General features: G+C 43.1%; 1 protein-coding gene across 9 annotated transcripts in view; it reads right to left on the bottom strand.

Annotated features, from left to right (window-relative positions):
* Positions 1–20,409, bottom strand: part of ubap2l (ubiquitin associated protein 2-like) — a 50,922-nt gene extending 30,513 nt beyond the window's left edge. For 8 of the 9 annotated variants that reach the window (XM_035793595.2, XM_035793599.2, XM_052470628.1 and 5 more), the window contains exons 1-7: positions 20,112–20,283; positions 8,598–8,729; positions 5,171–5,248; positions 2,047–2,157; positions 1,658–1,832; positions 1,299–1,394; positions 545–599 (exon numbers count right to left, since the gene is read on the bottom strand). In XM_035793595.2, coding sequence (XP_035649488.1) covers positions 545–599; positions 1,299–1,394; positions 1,658–1,832; positions 2,047–2,157; positions 5,171–5,248; positions 8,598–8,687 — 605 coding nt within the window. In that variant the 5' untranslated portion in view covers positions 8,688–8,729; positions 20,112–20,283. The other variant, XM_052470629.1, reaches the window with a different exon arrangement.
* Positions 20,410–25,576: the final 5,167 nt, after the last annotated feature.

The raw sequence follows: 25,576 nt of genomic DNA, 5'->3' as shown, positions 1-25,576 counted from the left end.
ATACAAGATAGAAATATGTCTAATGTAGAATGAATTTGATACTACTCATTATCAAAGCCGGTATAAAGGACCGTTTACAATCTCATCACTGTGAGCCTCGTCAAAACAATCAAAAATATATTGTATATAAACATCTAGGGTGCTCAATGACCAGGATTGGGTAAGAGGCAATGCATACACAGACAGACAATACAAACACACAAACCGGTGCTCCATTCAACCCAAAAGGGAATGACAAGGAACAAGAACACCATGTCAGAGACACCGAGAGCAGAACTCTATGTGCAACAGTCTCAATGCCCACCCGTTGAGTTACGTGTATGGTGTGGGGTCTACCAATATCGGATTTGAATGCAAATCCCATATTTCACAGACAAGTGTACAGAGGTGGTCATATTGAGTTTACATAAGGGTTTATGTACAGCCCATTTCAACTTGATTTGGCAGATGTATATTCTTAAAATGGGCCAGGTCCTGCTCTCTGGTGACCATGGCAAAAGGGAACAGACATTTTTCTCTGTGAGCAGCACAGGTGTTCACTTACCCCATGCCCTGCGCAGAAAACCGTCCCCCTCGCCTGCCTCGCTCCCGTTCTCCCCCTAGAAGAGGGACAGACAAGTTACACCACTGACCCAAAAATACTACAGAAAATAGAATGCATTGTCCCTTGAGGAACATTTGCAGTCTTGAATGCACATTAAAATAGTATTGAGCGCGCTAGAGAGAACGCATGGCTCTATAATGCAACCATTTAGCCGCATTTTGCGACCCTTTGACTTGGCGGAGTGTAAAACATTTAATTGGTGTAATTGGTGCAAGCTTCACATTGAGTGCATATAGGACTCAAGTTTACTGTTAAGATTGGTAATACATGGCTATTAGCAGTAGGTATTATATTTAGAGTTAGCAATCTAACACGTGTTTTGAGTTTCTACTTCCTTGGTAGTTGAATTAGCCCATGTGATATTAGTACACAGATGTATGCAAAGCCAACAAGAAAAAAAGTGACCATTTAAGAGCTTTATTTTGACAGTAACCACCTAATTGTCAACCCAACATTTATGACAATCACTAGAATAGGGTGCACATCAAAATATCTTGAATCATGCATTCCTGACAAAATCATGGACTGGTGGCACCAACTGAAAAGGTTAGTAGCACCAGGGTAAAAGGTTCATCCAGAGCACTGGAATGCTATGACATCTGACACACTGGGAGGGGGCATTAGCCTTAGTTTGTGTTGGGAACTTGTATCAGGAGTCCAACCAACAGCTCTTGCCAATGATCGAGGGACTTACCTCTTCCTCTGCCCCTCCCCCTGTGGCCTCGCTCTGTGCCCCTGCCTGCTACCCCAGCAGCCTTTCCTCCATCCAGACCATTCTCCTGTACACGGACTGAGAGGAGATGGCGAGCGCATTAGAGGTAGGGAGGAAAAACAGACGTGTGTGTGTGTGTGTGGAGTCAGAAATTACGTTTGAAGTTAGACATGTCTGTTCAGTCGCTACAATGGCAATTTTTCTTCCAGAAATCTAAGGAGAGAATGTTGGTAGCACACACGGTCCCCTCCATAACAAGGGCAGGAGCGACAAAGAGCCTATTTGTATGCCAGTGTCACGTCCCACGACCCTAAAGCAAAAGGCATGTGCTTCCTACTCACACTCTCGCCCCCTACTAGCCCCTCTACCCCTGCGTGGGGCTCCACCTCGACGACGTGCCACGTCCCTCTCTGCTCCCCTCTCCCGGTTCTCCTTTCCTTCCTCTCCGGTCTCAGCATGGCCAGGCTCCTTCTGACCAGACACTCCTTTTTTCTTCCCCACCATCTCCCAAGAGTCCTGGGGAGAGAGGTGAGGTGACAGGGTTCAGTTTGATTATGTTAGGGGAGAATCTTAACTTCCGCTTAGTCTCCCACTGACATGAATGCATACCAAAGTGAAAATTCCACTTAAAGTGGAAGTTAGGATTCTCCCTGTAATGAGCTGGATGGGTAACTTGGTTTACTCCCTCCCTTTGCCAACAACTAAGCCCGGACACAAAGGCCAAACTCACAGTATCTGGGCTACCTTCCAGCAACACGTTGATGGCTCTGTTGACATCCCCGTTGCAGTCATGCAATGCAATCATAGACTCATCCTGGTCCTTGCCTGTGATGTCAATCAGCTAGACAGGGAAATGGATAAGAAACTTTGTTGAGTATATTGCAACGTAGCCCTTTACCCTCATACGTGTTGAAAACGGCATATTTGGGCACTAATAAGCACTTGAAATTGGAACACAGTGGCTGTAAAGTAACATGATATAAAATGTCAGCTCAGTCTCTGCGCTTTATAGCACAGTATGGGTTTTGACTGCCCCTTTCTAACACCTCCCACAAAAAAAACAAGAAGTTGCAAACATCCCTCATTTGGCTGCCTGAGTAGCACAGCGGTCCAAGGCACAGTAGTGCTTGAGGCGTCACTACAGAGTCTGGTCTCCCCCCATGAGGTGATGTACAATTGGCCCAGCATCGTCCGGGTTAGGGGAGGGTTTGGCCGGCCAGCATGTTCTTGTCCCATCGCACTCCAGCGACTCCTTGTGGTGGGCTGGGTGCATGCAAGCTGACACGTCACCAGTTGTATTGCGTTTCCTCCGACACATTGGTGCGGCTGACTTCTGGGTTAAGCGAACCTAGTGTAACAAAGCAGTGCGGTTGGGCAGGTTCGTGTTTTGGAGAATGCATGGCTCTCGACCTTCACCTCTCCTGAATCCGTACGGGAGCTGCAGCGATGGCACAAGACTAATTACCAATAGGAAATCACAAAATTGGGGGTACATTTGAGACGACTACGTATTTTGAAAGATGAGATGTTGAGGATTATAATAAATACGACTAATGTCATACAAGCAGGTCAAAACACCTGTGAACGCCTAAAACCCAAAGACTATTGTATAACTTAGTAAGTCATGCTGGCAACAACCCTTCAAATGATGCCCACCTGAACCAGATAGATGTTTTTTTTTTTTTAAATGGGCCATTTTTGGATTGTGTAAATAGTAAGTGTTGGCTGGGATGTAGGGTTGTCCCCAAACAAAACTACAAGTGCATGCTCTAGTTTCAATGGCACAGCTAGGAGAGCTAAACATTTTTATATTTAGTCATAAGTGTTTTGTAATTACTTTAGGAGAGGTGTATGGCCTTTGAGACAGCAGTTAGTCCTCATTCAAACCATTGTAATTTTATTTGTCTTACGTTGCACTTAACCCACATTCTCCAGGAATAAGCGTATGTTTCTGAACGTATCCAGAGTATATTACGGTGTTATTAACAAATGAAAAATAAAATAATATTTGGAATAAGTCTTGTCAGGTGAACCTGTTGTGTCCAACTTGTCTAATACATTTCCCATAATCTCCAAACTGTTTTAATTTTTACCATGCTTATGTATTCAGACCACTACTTCTCCCACATTTTGCTAGGTTACAGAATTATTCTAAAATGGATTTAATCGTCGTCGTCCCCTTCAATCTATACACAATACCACAAAGCAGAAACAGGTTCACGAATATTTGCTCATTTATATAAATAATAAAATAACATTTACATAAGCATTCAGACCCTTTACCCTGTACTTCGTTGAAGCACCTTTGGCAGCGATTACAGCCTAGAGTCTTCTTGGGTATGACGCTACAAGCTTGGCACACCTGTATTTTGTGAGTTTCTCCCATTCTTCTCTACAGAGCCGCTCAAGCTCTGTCAGGTTGGATGGGAAGGGTTGCTGCACAGCTGCTTTCAGGTCTCTCCAGAGATGTTTGATCGGGTTCTGGCCGGCCACTCAAGGACATTGGGACTTGTCCCGAAGCCACTCCTGCGTTGTCTCGTCTGTGTGCTTAGGGTCTTTGTCCTGTTAGAAGGTGAACCACCGCCCCAGTCTGAGCGCTCTGGATTAGGTTTTCATCAAGGATCTCTGTACTTTGCTTCGTTCATCTTTCCCTTCTAGTACCTGCCACTGTAAAACATCCCCACAGCATGATGCCGCTGCCACCATGCTTCACCGCACGGATGGTGCCAGGTTTACGCCAGACATGACACGTGGCATTCAGGCCAAAGAGTTCAATCTTGGTTTCATCAGACCAGAGAATCTTGTTTCTCATGGTCTGAGAGTCTCCTTTAGGTGCCTTTTGGCAAACTCCATGCGGGGTGTCATGTGCCTTTTACTGAGGAGTGGCTTCCGACTGTCCACTCTACCACAAAGGCCTAAATGGTGGAGTGCTGCAGAAATGGGAGAACCTTTCAGAAGGACAACCATCTCCACAGAGAAACTCTGGAGTTGTCAGTGACCATCGGGTTCTTGGTCACATCCCTGACCAAGGCCATTCGCCACAGATTGCTCAGTTTGGCTGGGCGGCCAGCTCTAGGAAGAGTCTTGGTGGTTTCAAACTTCTTCCATTTAAGAATGATGTAGGCCACTGTGTTCTTGAAGTCCTTCAACGCTACAAAAATTATTTGGTACCTTTCCCCAGATCTGTGACTCGACACAATCCTGTCTCTGAGCTCAACGGACAATTCCTTCGACCTCATGGCTTGGTTTGTGCGCTGACATGCATTGTCAAATGTGGAACCTTACAGACAGGCGCGTGCCTTTACAAATCATGTCCAAGCAATTGAATTGACCACAGGTGGACTCCAATCAAGTTGTAGAAACAAGGATGATCAATGGAAACAGGATGCACCAAAGCTCAATTTCGAGTATCATAGCTAAGGGTCTGAATACTTACGTAAATAAGTTTAATACATCTAAAAAAAACATTTTTTTCACTTTGTCAATATGGGGTATTGTGTGTAGACTGAAGACATTCTGTATTTAATTCATTTTAGAATAAGCCTGTAACATCAAATGTGAAAGGTCAAGTGGTCAGAATACTTCCAGAATGGAATGTATGCTTATCGTATGCTTTTCATATTTATTCAGTGAGAAACATTTCAATTTAGCCCTATCCAATTCCCACAAGTTTAAAGGGTTATGGAATATTTTTGACAATTCGACTTTATGCTCTAGCTACCAGACCAGAGAAAAGGTGTCAAGAGAGTCTAAGACACTTCTAGATCTCTATGAATTTACACTAATGTAACAGTTCTCCCTTCAGGCAGCAAAAAGAGTCTTAAAGGGCACTGGGATGCCATGTTCACTCTCACCTGCTTAACTTTTTCTTCAAAATCAGCATCATTGTGGTCCGAAATCATCTGCGCGAGTCGGATCTGCTCAGCAGTGGCCTGTGTAGAGAAGGGTGGAACAACTTCTGAGTGACCACAAATAGCCTTAAAAAGTGGCTCATGTAGTCTCAAATGTTTTTTTATTTATATAACTAGGAAAGTCAGTTAAGAAAAATTATTATTTACATTGACAGCCTACCAGGGAACAGCGGGTTAACTGCCTTGTTCAGGGGCAGAACACAGATTTTGACCTTGTCAGCACGGAGACTCGATCAAGCAACAAGTACTTTTTTAAACACTTGTTTTCCTAATAACATTCAAATCAGCAAATGAAAAAAAGGGCAAGTATACGTTTGTTCCACCTGAGCGAGTCTGACCACAAGTCAGAGACCACTATGATGACATACCAAATGGGTTTGATGGATCACAGTAGAAGAGCAGGAATAAGCTGTCTTCCAATGGTGCGACTGCTGTCGGCATGCAAAGATTATTCAACTTGAAAAAACGCTTGGAGGTAAGTAAGGATGACAGCAGTGTAGTCCACGATGATACGGAAATCACTTATTGATATCTACATAGTGCATTGATGTGAATCACACTGCTGCACTCTCCTTCAGCTATTTGCACCTTACGGATTGTGGTCGTTGTGGATGGCTGTTTACAAATCTAATTGTGTATTTCAACCCAATAATGGAGTTTAAGCTGCCTATCAGTCATTGTTTTTGAAAACAGTGGACAGCCAGTGAAAAATGCACTCTTGCAACAGCTGCATAGTGAGAATCTGAGCCTATGGAATTAAAGTGAGGCTTTTATTGTTGAATCTAATTTATGGTGATGTGAAAAATCCTTTGACCTAACCGACACATGCTCAAACTTCCACACTATTGATAGACAAAGGGACAATCTGTAGTTAATACATCAATTTTTGGACTTAAAACACACTACCATTCTAAAGTAGACACTGCATTTATGGTAAAGGCTGAATGTTGATTCAATCAGAATTGGCAATCTAACGATTCAGCGTCATAAAATTCCACAGGTAGGTGATTCAGACAACATAAAATTGTCCAGAACTCAAGTGCCTTCCACTAGCGCCGGCTGTCGGCTGAACAGCTGACTACTCATTTGCAGCCGGCTACTTTTTTCACTTAAATTAACTAGGCGATTATTTTCAATGCACCAATCAGAAAAGTCTGCAGAGCCCTCTCCTGCTAGAATGAACGATATGCATCTTCTAGTGATCTACTGATATGACAGGTGCCACCCTGTCAGTCACAAAGAGAGCGATGACAGGGAAGCCATGCTGGTTTGACAGTCTGCAGTCTGTCCTACCTCCCGGTACCCGTGGCTGGTTGTAGTCTAATTTCTTTACACAGAGGTGGTGGAGAGCATGATGCTTCATCTGCAAGTAAAATGTCAAGGCTTTACAGTGCAACAATTGTACTTACATATGTACCTAAAAATAGATGTGCGAACTGAAATTATGACCAAGTATGTGCGAGTTATGATTTGTAGCTACATTACATGACCAAAGGTATGTGGACACCTGCTCATTCCAAAATCATGGGCATTAATATGGAGTTGGTCCCCCCCTATGCTGCTATAACAGCCTGTACTCTTCTGGGAAGGCGTTCCAATAAATGTTGGATCATTGCTGCGGGGACTTGCTTCCATTCAGCCACAAGAGCATTAGTGAGGTGATGCACTGATGTTGGGCGATTAGTCATGGCTCTTTCGGCATTCCAATTCATCCCAAAAGGTGTTCGATGAGGTTGAGGTCAGGGCTCTGTGCAGGCCAGTCAAGTTCTACACCAATCTCGACAAACCATTTCTGTATGGACCTCGCTTTGTGCACAGAGGCAATGTCATGCTGAAACAGGAAAGGGCCTTCCCCAAACTGCACAGAATTGTCTAGAATGTGATTGTATGCTTTAGCATTAATATTTCCCTTCACTGGGCCCAAACCATGAAACAGCCCCAAAACATTATTCCTCCACCAAACGTTACAGTTGACACTATCCAGTCGGGCATCCACCAAAGTCTGATTCATCCGTCAGACAGCCAGAGGGTGAAGCATGATTCATCACTCCAGAGAACACGTTTCCACTGATCCAGAGACCAATGGCAGCAAGCTTAACACCACTCCAGCCAACGCTTGGCATTTAGGCATGAGTGTGGCTGCTCATGAAAACCCACTTCATGAAGCTCCCGACGAACAGTTATTGTGCCAACGTTGCTTCCAGAGGCAGTTTGGAACTTAGTAGCGTGTGTTGCAACCAAGAATCAATTATTTTTTACGAGCTACATGCTTAAGCACTCATAGTTATGTAAGCTTGTGTGGCAGCCTACCACGCTGCGGCTGAGCCTTGTTGCTCCTGACGTTTCCACTTCAAAATAACAGCACTTAGTTGAGTGGGGCTCTAGCAGGGCATACATTTGATGAACTCACACATTTGATGAACTCACTTGTTGGAAAGATACGTAATATGACGGTACCACATTGAAAGTCAGTTCTTCCATGTTGTTTGAGGATTGTATGGCTGTGTGCTTGATTTTATACACCTGGCAGCAACAGGTATGGCTTAAACAGAAGAATCCAAAATTTGAAGGGATGTCCACATACTTTTGCAAATAGTGTAGCAACATGAGGAAAGGCGCCGATCCAACGCGGGAGAAGGCTAATTTGTTATAAAATAATATTACATTTATTAGTGTAGCGACTTTTTTCCCCCACATAATATAACCATATACAATTTTACTATCACATGTCTTCAAGTGATGACTGTGCCACCCGTGGCCTCCGCAATGAATTAGGTGCACCATGAAAATAACAGTTAAGCAGTCGCAATTAATTTAAGAGATTTAGTCGACCAATCAACTAAATAGTCATCTCTAGTATTTACATAGTTTTGTTGACACGGTCAGTTGATTTTTAATGTTAGTTTGAATCTGCTGCTTCAACTGATAGTGTCTACTACTAGTCAGATCCAAAATCTCACACCACCACTTGACAATTTGAGTGGCACTGTTACCATGGTAAACTCCCGCCCTTAAAGTGGCAGATAAAAATGTTCTCATCAGATATTTTAGTCAAGCGACTTGGGTAACGAATAAATTGAGGAATATATCACATCACTTCCTACTAAAATATTTTTTGTTTTAGAAAAATTAAGCATGCTTTTTTGTAAAAACAAACGTAAATAAATATATCAAATAAATATTTTGGCTGGTAAAATAAATACAATTGGAGTGGCTGGTAGATTTCGCCATCTACTTGCCACAGTGGCTGGTGGACCAAAAAGTTCATTTTAGGCCCTGGAAACAAAGAATCAGCTGTTGGGTCTGTGTGTGTTGTAACTAAGTGCATGACATCCAGTGTGGGCAGAAGGGTCGAGGGCGAGGTACCAACCTGAGGTCTCTGCTTGTGCTGTGTCTGGCCTGTCTGCGTCTGCTGCTCCCAACTGCCGCAGGCTCGGTTTCCGCCCACAGACGTCATCATTTACAGTATATACAAATATCAGTATTTACAAAGGAATAACACCTGAGAAAGAGAGTTTGGAGAGAGGTTACCATTTGGAAAAACCAACAGACACTAAAACCATCCATTTTTGGTGGTTAGGTGAAACAAATTAGTACGGTAGGGTTTGGGAACATCACCACGGATTTAAGTGCAAATTATTCACTAATTACAGAATGCATATTGTAAAGTACGACCAGGGTTAGTTAAAAAAAACTAGTTGGTAAGACTGCTTATGGCAGTTTTGCAGTTCCCGAGAAGTGGCTTAATTAACCTATAAATGAGTGTGGCCTGGTAAACAATCTAGAAATAACCATTTTGATTTTCAATAGCAATTGTTAATGCGTATCTTTCACATGATGTTAGGGAGCAAATGTACTACCTAGAAAAACAGTACCCCCCCAAAAAACATGGCGTTTAACCCCAGAACTGGGAATAGAGCATAGATAGTGATATCGTAAAGGCCAAGGGCCCGGATCCCAGGAGCTTAAGTTCATCATTAAAATGTTCTTAGGAGTATTGTTAAATATACTGGTTTCTCAAAACCACAATTATTAACATTGCACTTAAATTGTAATCTAAAACGTCTGCCTCAGACCACTCGTAGAACAGCTAAGTGAATCAGATGCATTTTTGCCCTCCTGCGTCAATTACTTTAAAGACCAAGGTCTCTTTTACAAATAGCCCCTGTATACACACACACGCATACAGTGCATTTCAAAAGTATTCAGACCCCTTCCTCCACATTGTTACATTACAGCCTTATTGTACAATTATTATTTTTAATTCTCATCTACACAATAATCCATAATGACAATGTGAAAACAGGTTAAGAAAAGTTTATAAATGTATAAAAAACAAATATAAATAAATATAAAAAATGTACATAAGTATTAAGACCCTTGCTATGAGACTCGAAATTGAGCTCAGGCGCATCCTGTTTACATTGATTATCCTTTAGATGTTTCTACAACTTGATTGGAGTCCACCTGTGGTAAATTCAACTAATTGGACATGATTTGGAAAGGCACACACCTGTCTATATAAGGTCCCACAAATGACAGTACATTTCAGGGCAAAACCAAGCCACGAGGTCAAAAGAATTGTCCGTAGAGCTCTGAGAGTAGTGTTGAGGCACAGATCTGGGTAAGGGTACCAAATCTCGGCAGCAATGTCTGCAGTCCCCAACACGATGGCCTCCATTTTTAAATGGAAGAAGTTTGGAACTACAAAGGCTCTTCCTAGTGCTGGCCACCCAGGTGAAGATTTGTTTTTTTTATTTCACCAGGTAGGCCAGTTGAGAACAACTGCGACCTGGCCAAGAAGGCTAAGCAGTGCGACACAAACAACAGTTACACATGGAATAAACACACGTACAGTCAATAACAATAGAAAGTCTATATACAGTGTGTGCAAATGGAGTAAGTTGTTAAGGCAATAAAATAAATACACAGTAGCAAAGTAATTACAATTTAGCAAATTAGCAATGAGTGATAGATGTGCAAGTAGAACTACTGGTGTGCAAGAGAGCAAAAAAGTATATAAATACAATGGGGATGAGGTAGGTAGCTGGATGGGCTATTTACGGATGGGCTATTTACAGATGGGCTGTGTACAGCTGCAGCGATCTGTAAGCTGCTCAGATAGCTGATGCTTAAAGCTAGTGAGGGTGATACAAGTCTCCAACTTCAGCGATTTCTGCTATTTGTTCCAGTCATTGGCAGCAAAGAAATGGAAGGAAAGGCAGCCAAAGGAGGCGTTGGCTTTGGGGATGACCAGTGAGATATACCTGAAGGAGCGCATGCCAAGGGTGAACGTTATGACCAGTGAGCTGAGACAAGGCGGAGCTATACCTAGCAAAGACTTAAATGACCTGGAGCCAGTGGGTCCGCAGACGAATATGTAGCGAGGGCCAGCTAACGTGAGCATACAGGTTGCAGTGGTATATGGGGCTTTGATGACAAAACGGATGGCACAGTGATCGACTGCATCCAATTTGCTGAGTAGTGTTGGAGGCTATTTTGTAAATAACAACGCCGAAGTCGAGGATCGTTAGGATGGTCAGTTTTACGAGGGTATGTTTGGCAGCGTGAGTGAAGGAGGCTGTGTTGCAAAATAGGAAGCTGATTCTCAATTTAATTTTGGAGATGCTTAATATGAGTCTGGAGGGAGAGTTCAGTCTAACCAGACACCTAGGTATTTGTAGTTGTCCACATATTCTAAGTCAGAACCGTCCAGAGTAGTGATGGTGGGTGGGTGCGGGTAGCGATGGGTTGAAGAGCATGCATTTAGTTTTTTACTGCCGTTTAAAAGCAGTTGGAGACCACGGAAGGAGTGTTGTATGGCATTGAAGCTCATTTGGAGGTTGGTTAACAGTGTCCAAAGAAGGGCCAGATGTATACAGAATGGTGTCGTCTGCGTAGGGGTGGATCAGGGAATCACCCACAGCAAGAGCGACATCGTTGATATATACAGAGAAAAGAGTCGGCCCAAGAATTAAACCCTGTGGTACCCCCATAGACTGCCAGAGGCCCGGACAACAGGCCCTCCGATTTGACATACTGAACTCTGAGAAGTAGTTGGTGAACCAGTGAGAAACCAAGGCTGTTGAGTCTACCGATAAGAGTGTGGTGATTGACAGTCAAAAACCTTGGCCAGGTCGATGAAGAAGGCTGCACCGTACGGTCTTTTATCGATGACTGTTATATCGTTTAGTACCTTGAGCATGGCTGAGGTGCACCCGTGACCAGCACAGAAACCGGACTGCACAGCAGAGAAGGTATGGTGGGATTCGAAATGGTCAGTGATCTGTTTGTTAACTTGGCTTTCGAAGACTAGAAAGGCAGGGTAGGCTGAATATAAGTCTATAACAGTTTGGTTCTAGAGTGTCTCCCCCTTTGAGGAGGGAGATGACCGTGACAGCTTTCCAATCATTAGGGATCTCGGACAATACGAAAGAGAGGTTGAACAGACTGATAATAGGAGTTGCAACAATTGAAGTGGATCATTTTAAAAAGAGAGGTTCCAGATTGTCTAGCCCAGCTGATTTATACAGGTCCAGGTTTTGCAGCTCTTTCATAACATCAGCTATCTCGATTTGGGTGAAGCTGGGGAGACTTGGGCAAGTAGCTGCGGGGGGTGCGGAGCGGTTGGCCCGGGGTAGCCAGGAGGAAAGCATGACCAGAGGTAGAGAAAAGCTTCTTGAAATTCTCGATTATTGCGGTTTTATCAGTGGTGACAGTCTTTCCTAGCCCCAGTACAGTGGGGAGCTAGGAGGAGGTGCTCTTATTCTCCATGGACTTTAGTGTCCCAGAACTTTTTGGAGTTTCTATGAAAAAGCTAGCCTTTGCTTTCCTAACTGACTTTGTGTATTGGTTCCTGACTTCCCTGAAAAGTGGCACATCTCAGGGACTATTCGATGCTAGTGTAGCCCGCCACAGGATGTTTTTGTGCTGGTCGAGGGCAGTCAGGTCTGGAGTGAACCAAGGGCTACATCTGTTCTTAGTTCTACATTTTTGAAAGGGGCATGCTTATAAGATTGAAGAAATTACTTTTAATGAACGACCAGGCATCCTCTACTGACGGGATGGTCAATATTCTTCCAGCATACCCGGGCCAAGTCGATTACAAAGGCCTGCTCGCAGAATTGTTTTAGGGAGCGTTTGACAGTGATGAGGTGTGGTCATTTGACCACGGACCCTTAGCTGATGCAGGCAATGATCGCTGAGATCCAGATTGAAAACAGCAGAGGTGTATTTGGAGGGCAAGTTGGTCAGGATAATATCTACGGCAGTGCCCATGTTTACAGATTTAGGGTTGTACCTGGTGGGTTCCTTGATAATTTGTGTGAGATTGAGGGCATCAAGCTTAGATTGTAGGACTGCCGGGGTGTTAACTTTTTATGGCTGCAGGGGCAGTATTGAGTAGCTTGGATGAAAAGGTGCCCATATCAAACGACCTGCTCCTCAGTCATAGTTGCTAATATTCACATATTATTATTATTATTATTAGTATTGGATAGGAAACACTGAAGTTTCTAAAACTGTTTGAATGATGTCTGTGAGTATAACAGAACTCATATTGGCAGGCAAAATCCACAGTTGAAACCAAAACAGGAAGTCAGAAATCTGAGCTTGTATGTATTCACCAGAGTCCTCAATGAATTTCCCCTCAGATATGAATGATGTTGCACTGCCTATGGGTTCCACTAGATGTCAACCATCAATATAAATTATAATGAGGCTTCTATGTTGTTGTGGGAGTGAATGATATCAGCTGTCCATCAAGCAGCCATTTTGTGATCCCACTTTTTCCTCATGGTAGTCATTGCGTTCCATTGCTCACGAAGACAAGAATACTCCGGTTGGAACTTTGAAGCTATATGTTAAAAACATCCTAATGATTGATTCTGTACCTAGTTTGAAATGTTTCTTCGACCGGTAATATTACTTTTTGAAGTTTGTCCAATATAACGCTGACCAGAATTAGCGTTTGGATATGTATACCAAACGCTCTAACAAAAGAAGGTATTTGGAGATAAGACATTTTCGAACAAAACAAACATTTGTGGACCTGGGATTCCTGCAGTGCTTTTTGATGTACATCAAAGGTAAGGGAATATTTATCATGTAATTTCTTGTTTATGTTGACGCCATCTTTGCGGCTGTGGTGTTTTTAAATTGAGCGCCGTCTCAGATTGCATGCTTTTCTTTTTCCGAAAAGTTTTTTTGAAACCTGACACAGCGGTCGCATTAAGGAGAGGTATATCTAGAATTCCATGTGTATAACTATAATATCATCTACATGTATGATGAGTATTTCTGTTGAATGATGTAGCTATGCAAAATCACTTGATGTTTTTGGAACTAGTGAATCTAAATAGCCAATGTAAACTCAATTTTTTATATATAAATATGAACTTTATCAAACAAAACATGCATGTATTGTGTAACATGAAGTCCTATGAGTGTCATCGGATGAAGATTTAATTTCATCACTAACCTTGAATTATCTTTATTTCTGGTTTTTATAAAGGTTATATTTTGCTGGAAAATGGCTGTGCTTATTATGGTTTGGTGGAGACCTAACAATCGTTTTGTGCTTTCGCTGAAAAGCCTATTTGAAATCGGACACTTTGGTGGGGTTAACAAAGAAAATAGATGTAAAATTATATAAGACACATGTATGTTTTAGGAATTGTAATTGAGATGTGGTTTGAATTTTGGCGCCCTCTATTTTCACTGGTAGTTGTCACATCGGGGTTGCAGCCATAACTGGTTAACCTCTTAAGCCCACCCGACACGCAGGCGCCCCATCTAGCCATCTGGAAATGCAAATGCGCTACGCTAAATGCTAATAGCACTCGTTAAAACTCAAACGTTCATTAAAACACACATGCAGGATACTGAATTAAAGCTACACTCGTGAATCCAGCCAACAAGTCAGATTTTTAAAATGCTTTTCGGCGAAAGCATGAGAAGCTATTATCTGATAGCATGCAACACCCCGAAATACCTGAAGGGGACGTAAACAAAATTAGCATAGCCGGCGCTACACAAAACGCAGAAAATATAAAACATTCATTACCTTTGACGAGCTTCTTTGTTGGCACTCCTAGATGTCCCATAAACATCACTATTGGGTCTTTTTTTCGATTAAATCGGTCCATATATACCCTAAATATCGATCTATGAAAAGTGTGTGATCCAGGAAAAAAATACTGTTTTAAAACGCAACGTCATTTTTTTCAATTAAAAAAGTCGACGATAAACTTTCACAAAACACTTCGAAATACTTTTGTAATGCAACTTTAGGTATTAGTAAACGTTAATAATCTATCAAATTGATCACGGGCGATGTGTATTGAATAGCTCCACGTCTTCAAATCATGTTCTGAAATTTCTCCTCAAACATCCTGTCGGAGACCGGAAGGAATGGGCTCTCTTACTCGTTTGACCAAGAAACAAAGCCCAGGCAATTGACAAGACTGGCGACATTGTGTGGAAGCTGTAGGACTTGCAATCTCAGCCCCATGTAATTTGCTTTCCCATAGACAATACATGCAAGTGGCGCATGGATATTTTTCCCAGTTTTCGGTGATCAGTTTTTCTTGCGCTTTTCGATCAAACACACGCTCTGTTATAGTCACAGCCGTGATTTAACCAGTTTTAGAAATGTCAGAGTGTTTTCTATCCACACATACTAATCATATGCATATACTATATTCCTGGCATGAGTAGCAGGACGCTGAAATGTTGCGCGATTTTTAACAGAATGTTCGAAAAAGTAAGGGGTAACCTTAAGAGGTTTTAAGCATATCCCAGTTTAGGTCACCTAACAGTGCATTCTCTGAAGATAGATGGGGGGCAATCAATTCACATATGGTATCCAGGGTACAGCTGGGTCTATAACAGGCGGAGACTTATTTCTGGAGAGATTAATTTTTTTAATTAGAAGCTCGAACTGTTTGGGCATAGACTTGGAAAGTATGACAGAACTTTGCAGACTGACTCCTCCCCCTTTGGTAGTTCTATCTTGACGGCTAATGTTTTAGTTGGGGATGGGAATCTCAGAATATTTGGTGGCCTTCCCAAGCCAGGATTCAGACACATCAAGGACATCACGGTTGGCTGAGTGTGCTAAAGTACTGAATAACAAAGTTAGGGAGGAGGCTTCTGATGTTAACATGCATGAAACCAAGGCTTTTACGGTTACAGAGGTCAACAAATGAGAGCGCCTGGGATCACACATGGCCTGGGTTAACCTTCACATCAGCCGAGGAGGAGTATGATGAGGGTACAGCTAAAGACCATCAAAACTGGTCGTCTTATGGGTTGGGGACAGAATAAAAGGAGCAGATTTCTGGGCATGGTAGGATAGTCATGGCATAATGTACAGACAAGGGTATAGTAGGGTGCGGGTACAGTGGAGGTAAACCTAGGCATTGAGTGACGATAAGAGGTTGCATCTCTGGACACACTAGTTATGCTGGGTGAGGTCACCGCATGTGTGGGAGGTGGGACAAAAGAGGCATCTGAGGCATGTTGAAACAATGATAACTATCCTTAACAACAGTATACAAGGCATATTGACATGAGAGAGACATAAAGCAAGGCATAACGCAATCACAGGTGTTGATTGGGAGAGCTAGCTAAGACAATGGGTAAGACAACAACAGCCAATCAGCTAAGACAGCAACAACAGGTAAAATGGCGATGAATGGGCAGAGAGGGTCAGTTAACTACACACAGGGCCTGAGTTCGAAGCTGGGGCTGACAGATAAACACAATGGAGAACCGTGATTAATGAACAGTCCAGCAGGCATCAGCTATGTAGCCAAGTGATCATAGGGTCCAGTGAACAGCAATACATGAAACAGGGAAGCCGCTAGGTAGTAGTTACAACGCTAGCAAGCGGAAGACACGGTGTTAAAAAAAAAATTAAAACTTAGCCGGCCCGGGGCTAGTAGAAGCGTCTGCTCCGACGTACGGCAAAGACCGGTTGAGGGCACAGTGGATGGAATAACGTCGGCAAACCGGTTGTGATGGAACGGCGGCGCTCCATATTGACAAAGGGTCTAGGCCAGTAGGCAAAAGAGGTATTGTAGCTGGAGTAATTGTTTGCTAGCCGTGAGACGCACCTGGCTCGCGGCTAACTGGTGCTAGCTTCGGGACAAGGGCGTTAGCCACTATAGCCACTCAGAAGCAGCGATGATCTAATGCAAAGGTCCTGAGCTTACAGCAAGAAACCTGGTGGTGTAGTGGATTCTAGTCGTGTTAATGAAGAGTCCGGGAGGCATCTGCTGTGTAGCCGAGTGATCATAGGGTCCACTGAGCAGGACGGGAGATGGGCCTGGCTGAAGGCTAGCTTCGGGGCTGGGCCACTCGGTGGCAGCTAGCTAGCTGTGATGATCTGGAGTAATGATCCAGGGCTTAGGGCAGAAATCCGGTGTTGTAGTGGAGAAAAACATTCCGATATGCTCAGGGTTGATAACGCTCTGAGCAGGCAGGCTGGCAAGTATTATCCAGGCTAAAAGCAGCTGGTATCTGTGCTAAAGGTAAAGGCTGCTAGCAGTGGCTAACAATGACTAAATAGCTAGTAGATAATTAGCTTCTGATGGATGGTTATAATGTCTACAAATAGCAGATCTGTATCACATTGGGTGAGGCGGGATGCCGGAAGGTACATTTAATTTTAAAAATGTTGAGATTGAAAATATATAGAATTGTTCATTTAGTCTTTTTTTGTATACACGTGAGACCGACAAATCATGCTGTGGGGATGTTTTTCAGCAGCAAGGACTGGGAGATTAGTCAGGATCAAGGGAAAGATGAAAGGAGCCAAGTACAGAGAGAACCTTGATGAAAACCAGTTCCAGAGCACTCAAGACCTCAAACTGGGGCAAAGGTTCACCTTCCAACAGGACAACAACCCTAAGCATACAGCCAAGACAACGCAGGAGTGGCTTCGGGACAAGTCAATGGCATTGAGTGGTCCAGCCAGAGCCCAAACTTGAACCCAATCGAACATCTGGATAGACCTGAAAATAGCTGTGCAGCGACGCTCCACATCCGACCTGACAGGGCTTGAGAAGATCTGCGGAGAAGAATTGGAGAAACTCCCCAAATACAGGTGTTCCAAGCTTGTATCGTAACACCCAAGAAGACTTGAGGTTGTAATCGTTGCCAAAGGTGCTTAAACAATGTACAGAGTAACAAGGGTCTGAATACAAAATGTGATATAAATTGGCTATGGATGCTACCAATCTTTTTTTGCTTTGTCATTAGTATGTGTAGATTGAGGGGAAAAAAACAACCAATTTTAGAATAAGGCTGTAATGTAACAAAATGTGGAAAAAGTCAAGGAATCTGAACACTTTCCATAGGCACTGTATGTACGCATGTATGGAGCATTATGTATTTTTCAGTTTTATTCACGTTTTCAAGTACTGGTGACAAATAATGCATTCCGATTATTGCATAGATTGTGACGGACACCTATGATGTTTGTTAAATACTTATTTGAGCTAATGCTAAGCTATTTGCCAGCTATGCCATGTTTGTTGACATTATACAATGCATTCTGGATGTCACGTAAACGTCTGTCAGACCAATGCTGTTATGAGTAAACTCCTGGAAGGGAATGAAGTGAAGTGAATGATCGTAGATGACACACCCCCTAAAAACATGCATACTGCAAACAGACCAAACTCATCTCGTCTCCTCTTATCTTTGGTTGACAAAAAAAACAACATCCAAAGTGTCATTAATTTAGATTTCTAGAAAGTACTCAACAATATTGATCAATGGTAAGCTCACTTGCAATGTGATGAATTATAAATAATTAGTGCTATTAGCTAATTCATATTGTGGTTTCTGTCAGCCGAGTTATCTAAAAATTCGTAAGGAATGTTTGTGTAAAATTTGTGATAAGTGGCCAGCTCAAATGCTGGCCGTTGCATCAATCGAAACTGGACATTCTAAATAAGTCTTCTAATCACACCGGTTTGAGTGTACGCTGCAGGGACCACTGTAGAATGATCACACCCGCCTCCCAAGTGGCGGGAGTCGCAAAATCATTTCAAAAATCCATGTTATTCAATTATTGCACCCACTGCACTCGAGAGCGTCTGCGTTGCCAAGGGCTAAAATAGAAGTCATTCCTAATTCTGATGCAGATCGCGCTGAAAGTCCTGCCTCTCCCATCTCCTCATTGGTTTATAGAAGCAGGTACCCACGTGCCATCTCCTCATTGGTTATACCCACGTGGGTGATTGAAAGACGAACTTTGTTGCCAGTTGTTGTGGTAATACAATGAAAGTTTAGATGCGATCACCATAAGTTCAAAGATGAAAAAGGAGAGATGACTAGAAACGATTTGGTTGGCCGTTGTGTGGATTAATTGTTGGGGTAGAGGTCCTTGTGCATTTCAGGTAAAATAACAACTCAATGTTTATATCCCAGGAAAATGTTGCCAGCAACAGCAAACTAGCTAAATACGACAAATTAACGTTAGCTAGCAAGTGCAAGCTAACTAGCTAAATTGCCATACATGTTTAATGCTTTTCGACCTGTCCCCAAATTAATGTCATTCGTTCAGTTTGTTTTGATATTTTAACCTGCGTTTGGTATAGGGGGACAAAATAAATTCATGCACGATGGTGCAGCCGGTTTGGGTTCCGTGTAAGGCACTGCTAGAGGCGTCACTACAGACCCGGGTTTGATCCCAGGCTGTGCCGCAGCCTGCTGCGGGCGTCATCCAAGTAGGGGTGGGTTTGGCCAGCTGGGATGTCCTTGTCCCCATCGCGCTCCAGCGACTCCTTTTGGCAGGCCAGGCGCATGCATGCTGACCTCAGTCACCAGTTATACAGTTCATAATGCCATTTAATTTGTAGCTAGTGGTTATGTTAGGACATACATCGCCTTGTGTATCTATTTTAATTTGAGTTTTTCTAGAAATATGCGGGGTTTCTGACTGTGGCTGTTGTAAAGACCTATCCAAAGAGATGGTTAACTAGGCTAACGTTACCTAATTTTAAAAAATGGTCCTAGCTATCTAATTGTCCAACTGAAATTATATACATAGTTAGGTAGTTAACGTTAGGTTTAGTATATCCAAATAGGGTCCAATGAAATTTGAGTTCGCGAACATTAGTTAGCTACTTTAGCTAATTGAGATCTGGCAAATTACATTTATTTGGCACACATTTGCTGGGAGGCTAACTAACAAGATAATATAGCTACTATGGTAGCTTGTTAGCTGAGGCTAGCTAACAAGTTACTGTAACTACTATGGTAACTTGTTTGCGAACCAATTTAGCAGATTGTAATGGCGTCCACTAGCGAACGATGCAATTCACACATCGCTCTGGATTTGACATCCACAACATGGTTTTATTTAGCTAACGATAGCTAGCGATTCGTCTCTAGCTAAGCTACCCAACGTTACATAAACCCCATGAATATTATTTCACCACAACCATTAACTAGCTAACGTGCATGGCCTTAGCCATATAATTTGCTTCATAAACATAACATCATTGTCCAAATGTTAACGAGCTAAGATGTAATTTTTAGGGAACATCCATCCAGCCTGGTCGTTGAGATTCCGTTCTTCTCAACCTCATGGCGAAGAGAAGATAGCTAGCTAGATTGTTGCAAATCATCACTTTTAGCCTAACTGGCAAACATGGTTACTAGTAAGGCATATTACTGAGCCCACAAACGCATATGCCGCACATTAACGTGGTAACTAACTCACAAATCACTTTACAAGTTGCACTATGCAGCACCAGCAAACGCGCCTCCGTTAAACGCCACCGATGTCTGTTTAAATAAACACGACACCGAGGCTCTAGGTAGGCCCGTAGGCCCAAAATAAAGAAAATAAATAACAAGCGATACTGACCAGAAACCCAGATGAATGTCAGATATTCTGCTATAAAAACCGACCAAGCGGTCTCTCTGTCGACCTCCTAATCGGATTTCGACGAAATGAAACCTCAAAGCCCAAAAATAATACACTTATATGAGGAACTATGCCGAACCGACTCGCGCAGACAATAAGCGAGAGACTCGGCATTTACCTGTGTCTTTTCCACTTTGACACTGCAAATAGCTCCGTCACGTGGTCGACCGGGCGCTTCAATGTAACTAACCCCCGGACACGTGATCACCCATCTCTAAAAAAATGCATATCAAATAAATAAACAAACTTTAAAATATTTATAGTGATTTCCTATCCTAGATTGTCAGAGTAATAGTGGTCCTGCTTGACTGGCTGCACTACAGTGACAGTGATGGTGTGTCTAAGGAGTGTGCCAGGTAACCTCAATCTTATCTAAAAAAATCATTGTTGGCATGCCAGTCGCCCTGAATGCAATTAAGACTAGATTGTAATTATCTTGTAAACCTATTGGGGACCACTGTCCAATTCACAATATGTGATGAGTTGACATTACATGTGTTAATCAGTGCTCAGGTACCTGAACACATTGAGAAAAAAAGTGTCAAACACAATGTAGTGGAAAGTAGCCTACCATACATGGTGGTGAAACGGACAGCACTCTCCAAGGTGCTAATTCATTCAAATAATTTTAGACGTCACTGCAGAATGCATACAAGTCCGAATTTCTTATTGCCTCATTTTCTAGACATCAATGTTCAGCAACATTTTTAGACAACACTGCAGAGTAAACGCCATATGCATACATACTCAGCTGTGGGGCTTACAATACCCGAATTTCATATCATTTTTAAGGCATCAAAGTAGGAATAGAACAAATATCGGAATATAGCTTTAAATAAAATCAACTAGGCCACAGCAGAACACAAATATGAGAATATATAGGCCTCCTGCCTATGTGATAATATGAATCACATTTTAATAATATAATAATAATAATATATGCCATTTAGCTGACGCTTTTATCCAAAGCGACTTACAGTCATGTGTGCATACATTCTACGTATTTTCAGATTACAAACTTTTTCTGCTCTTAGATTTAACTTCATTCAACTTTCTAGAGTTTTCCCTCTTAGTTAACACTGTGGAAATTGTGACAGAAGCAACACAATATTAGCCACATTCAATGCAACATACTGAAACATATGGCACAGATCCATATATGGATCTGTGCCATTTACTTGGAACTGGACTGTGTTTACAGCTGTGGTCGAGTAGATGCGCCTGTTGTGAGATCAAATCAAGAGCTGCATGTAGCCATCAATCAATCAATGTTTTTTTTATTTATAAAGCCATTTTTACATCACCTAATGTCACAATTTGCTGCACAGAAACAGAGCCTAAAACCCCAAACAGCAAGCAATGCAGGTGTAGAAGCACAGTGGCTAGGAAAAGCTCCATAGAAAGGCCGGATCCTAGGAAGAAACCTAGAGAGGAACCAGGCTATGAGGGGTGGCCAGTCCTCTTCTGTCTGTGCCGGGTGGAGATTATAACAGAACATGGCCTTGATGTTACATGTTCATAGATGACCAGCAGGGTCAAATAATAAGTGGTTGTTGAGGGTGAAACAAGTCAGCACCTCAGGAGTAAATGTCAGTCTACTCCTGATGTCTCTAGAGAGTTGAAAGTAGCAGGTCTGGGACAAGGTATCACGTGAACAGGTCAGGGTTCCATAGCTGCAGGCAGAACAGTTGAAACTGGAGCAGCAGCACGACCAGGTGGACTGGGGGCAGCATGGAGTCATCAGGTCAGGTAGTCCTGAGGCATAGTCCTAGGGCTCAGGTCCTCCGAGAGAAAGAGAGTGAGAGTGAGAGAGAGAGAGAGAGATAGATAGAAAGAAAAAGAGAGAGAATTAGAGCAGGCATACTTAAATTCACACAGGACACTGGATTTGGTGTTGGAGGGCCAGTAGCATGCACTCTTTCCTCTGGTCTAAAAGAAAATTCCAATGCCCCATGGCAGTGATTGGGGACACTGCCCTGTGTAGGGTGCCGTCTTTCGGAAGGGACGTTAAACGGGTGTCCTGACTCTCTGAGGTCATTAAAGATCCCATGGCACTTATCGTAAGAGTAGGGGTGTTAACTCCGGTGTCCTGGCTAAATTCCCAATCTGGCCCTCAAACCATCACGGTCACCTAATAATCCCCAGTGTGAGGCGTAGAGCTAACAGACTGACCCTAGCCCCCCGACACATAAACTATTGCAGCATAAATACTGAAGGCTGAGACAGGAGGGGTTGGGAGACACTGTGGCCCCATCCAACGATACCCCCGGACAGGGCCAAACAGGCAGGGTATAACCCCACCCACTTTGCCAAAGCACAGCCCCTACACCACTAGAGGGATATCTTCAACCACCAACTTACTATCCTGAGACAAGGCCGAGTATAGCCCACAAAGATCTCCCCCATGGCACGAACCCAGGAGGGGCGCCAACCCGGACAGGAAAATCACATCAGTGACTCAACCCACTCAAGTGATGCACCCCGCCTAGGGACGATATGGAAGAGCACCAGTGACTCAGCCTCTGTAATAGGTTTTGAGGCAGAGAATCCCAGTGGAGAGAGGAGAATTGTCAACTTCACATGTGTGTATATATTTGTGTTGAATAATTATTTGTATAGATTAAGAAAATACATTTATATGAATTTCATGATTTATTTCAATTATTTTTCTTTCAATTATGTAGTGATGTGCTCCTGTGTTCTGATTATAACATGGAATGGGACCAAATGGAATACACCATTGGTGTGTTTTGATTCTTCCACTAGATGGCATTAGCATGTTGGGGAGCAACTTGGTCCACTGCATTTATTAAAGGAAAGGGGCTTATAAAGTACAGTATGCCGGGTGATCAATCAGTATGACACATTATTCTTGGAGTTTCAGCAAGGAAGAACCTATTTTATTTTTTAAAGTTCACAATTTTAATGCAGAAAATAGAGACAAATGGTATGGACAAATTATAGGCACCCTGGAGCTATTATAGTGCATTCATAAAGTATTCAGATCCCTTGACTTTTTCCACATTTTGTTACATTACAGCTTTATTCTAAAATGGATTAAATTGTTTTTCCCCCTCAACAATCTACACACCACATAATGAAGAGCAAAAAACGTTTTTTTAGAAATGTTTGGTCATTTATTTAAAAAAAATAGTTTTAAATGAAATATAATTTATAATGAAATAACATATACATAAGTATTCAGACCCTTTACTCAGTACTTTGTTGAAGAACCTTTGGCAGCAATTACAGCCTCAAGTCTTTTTTGGTATGACGCTACAAACCTGGCACACCTGTATTTGGGGAGTTTCTCCCATTCTTCTCTGCAGATCCTCCCAAGCTCTATCAGGTTGAATGGGGAGCGTCACTGCACAGCTATTTTCAGGTCTCTCCAGAGATGTATGATTGTGTTGAAGTCCGGGCTCTGGCTGGGCCGCTCCGGCTTTGTCTTGGCTGTGTGCTTAGGGTCGTTGTCCTGTTGGAAGGTGAACCTTCACCCTGGTCAGAGGTCCTGAGCGCTCTGGAGGAGATTTCATCAAGGATCTCTCTATACTTTGCTCCGTTCATCTTTCCCTCTATCCTGACTAGTCTCCCAGTCCCTGCCGCTGAAAAACATCCCCACTGATGATGCTGCCACCACCATGCTTCACCGTCGTGATGGTGCCAGAAATCCTTCAGATGTGACGCTTGGCATTCAGGCCAAAAGGTTCAATCTTGGTTTCATCAGAACAGAGAATCTTGTTTCTCATTGCCTGATAGTCTTTAGGTGCCTCTTGGCAAACTCCAAGCGGGCTGTCATGTGCCTTTTACAGAGGAGTGGCATTAGTCTGGAGTGCTGCACGGATGGTTGTCCTTCTGGAAGTTTCTCCAATCTCCACAGAGGAACTCTGGAGCTCTGTCAGAGTGACAATCCGGTTCTTGGTCACCTCCCTGACCAAGGCCATCCTCCCCCGATTGCACAGTTTTGCCGGGCAGCCAGCTCTAGGAAGAGCCTTGGTGGTTCCAAACTCTTGGTGGACCTTCAATGCTGTAGACATTTTTTTGGTACCCTTCCCCAGATCTGTGCCTCGACACAATCCTGTCTCGGAGCTCTACAGACAATTCCTTTGACCTTATGGCTTGGTTTTTGCTGACATGCACCGTCAACTGTGGGACCTTAGATAAACAGGTGTGTGCCTTTCCAAATCATGTCCATTCAATTTAATTTACCACAGGTGGACTCCAATCAAGTTGTAGAAACATCTCAAGGGTGACTAACAGAAATAGGATGCACCTGAAATCAATTTAGAGTCTCATAGAAAAGGGTCTGAATACTTATGTAAATAAGGTATTTATGTTTTTTTAATTGTAATACATTTGCAAAAAAAATTGCTTTGTCTTTATGGGGTACTGTGTTCAGTGATGAGGACCTTTTTTTATTTAATCAATTTTAGAAGAAGGCTGTAACAAAACAAAATGTGGAAAAAGGGAAGAGCGCTAAGAACCTTGGCGTGATCCTGGACAACACCCTGTCGTTCTCAACTAACATCAAGGCGGTGGCCCGTTCCTGTAGGTTCATGCTCTACAACATCCGCAGAGTACGACCCTGCCTCACACAGGAAGCGGCGCAGGTCTTAATCCAGGCACTTGTCATCTCCCGTCTGGATTACTGCAACTCGCTGTTGGCTGGGCTCCCTGCCTGTGCCATTAAACCCCTACAACTCATCCAGAATGCCGCAGCCCGTCTGGTGTTCAACCTTCCCAAGTTCTCTCACGTCACCCCGCTCCTCCGCTCTCTCCACTGGCTTCCAGTTGAAGCTCGCATCCGCTACAAGACCATGGTGCTTGCCTACGGAGCTGTGAGGGGAACGGCACCTCAGTACCTCCAGGCTCTGATCAGGCCCTACACCCAAACAAGGGCACTGCGTTCATCCACCTCTGGCCTGCTCGCCTCCCTACCACTGAGAAGTACAGTTCCCGCTCAGCCCAGTCAAAACTGTTCGCTGCTCTGGCCCCCAATGGTGGAACAAACTCCCTCACGACGCCAGGACAGTGGAGTCAATCACCACCTTCCGGAGACACCTGAAACCCCACCTCTTTAAGGAATACCTAGGATAGGATAAAGTAATCCTTCTCACCCCCCCTTAAAAGATTTAGATGCACTATTGTAAAGTGGCTGTTCCACTGGATGTCATAAGGTGAATGCACCAATTTGTAAGTCGCTCTGGATAAGAGCGTCTGCTAAATGACTTAAATGTAAATGGAAGGGGTCTGAACTTTCAGAATGTACTGTACATATCCCAACCAGAAGCCATGGATTATTGGCAACATCTGCACTGAGTAAAATGTTAGAAAAAGAAAACCCAATTAGCAATGGCAAAATGTATAGAATTGCAGGAAATTAGCTTTAAAACTGCAATATTTCC

This window comes from Oncorhynchus keta, chromosome 19 (assembly GCF_023373465.1).
Source record: "Oncorhynchus keta strain PuntledgeMale-10-30-2019 chromosome 19, Oket_V2, whole genome shotgun sequence".
NCBI classification, from domain to species: domain Eukaryota; kingdom Metazoa; phylum Chordata; class Actinopteri; order Salmoniformes; family Salmonidae; genus Oncorhynchus; species Oncorhynchus keta.
This window is presented reverse-complemented; position numbering and strand designations above follow the sequence as displayed.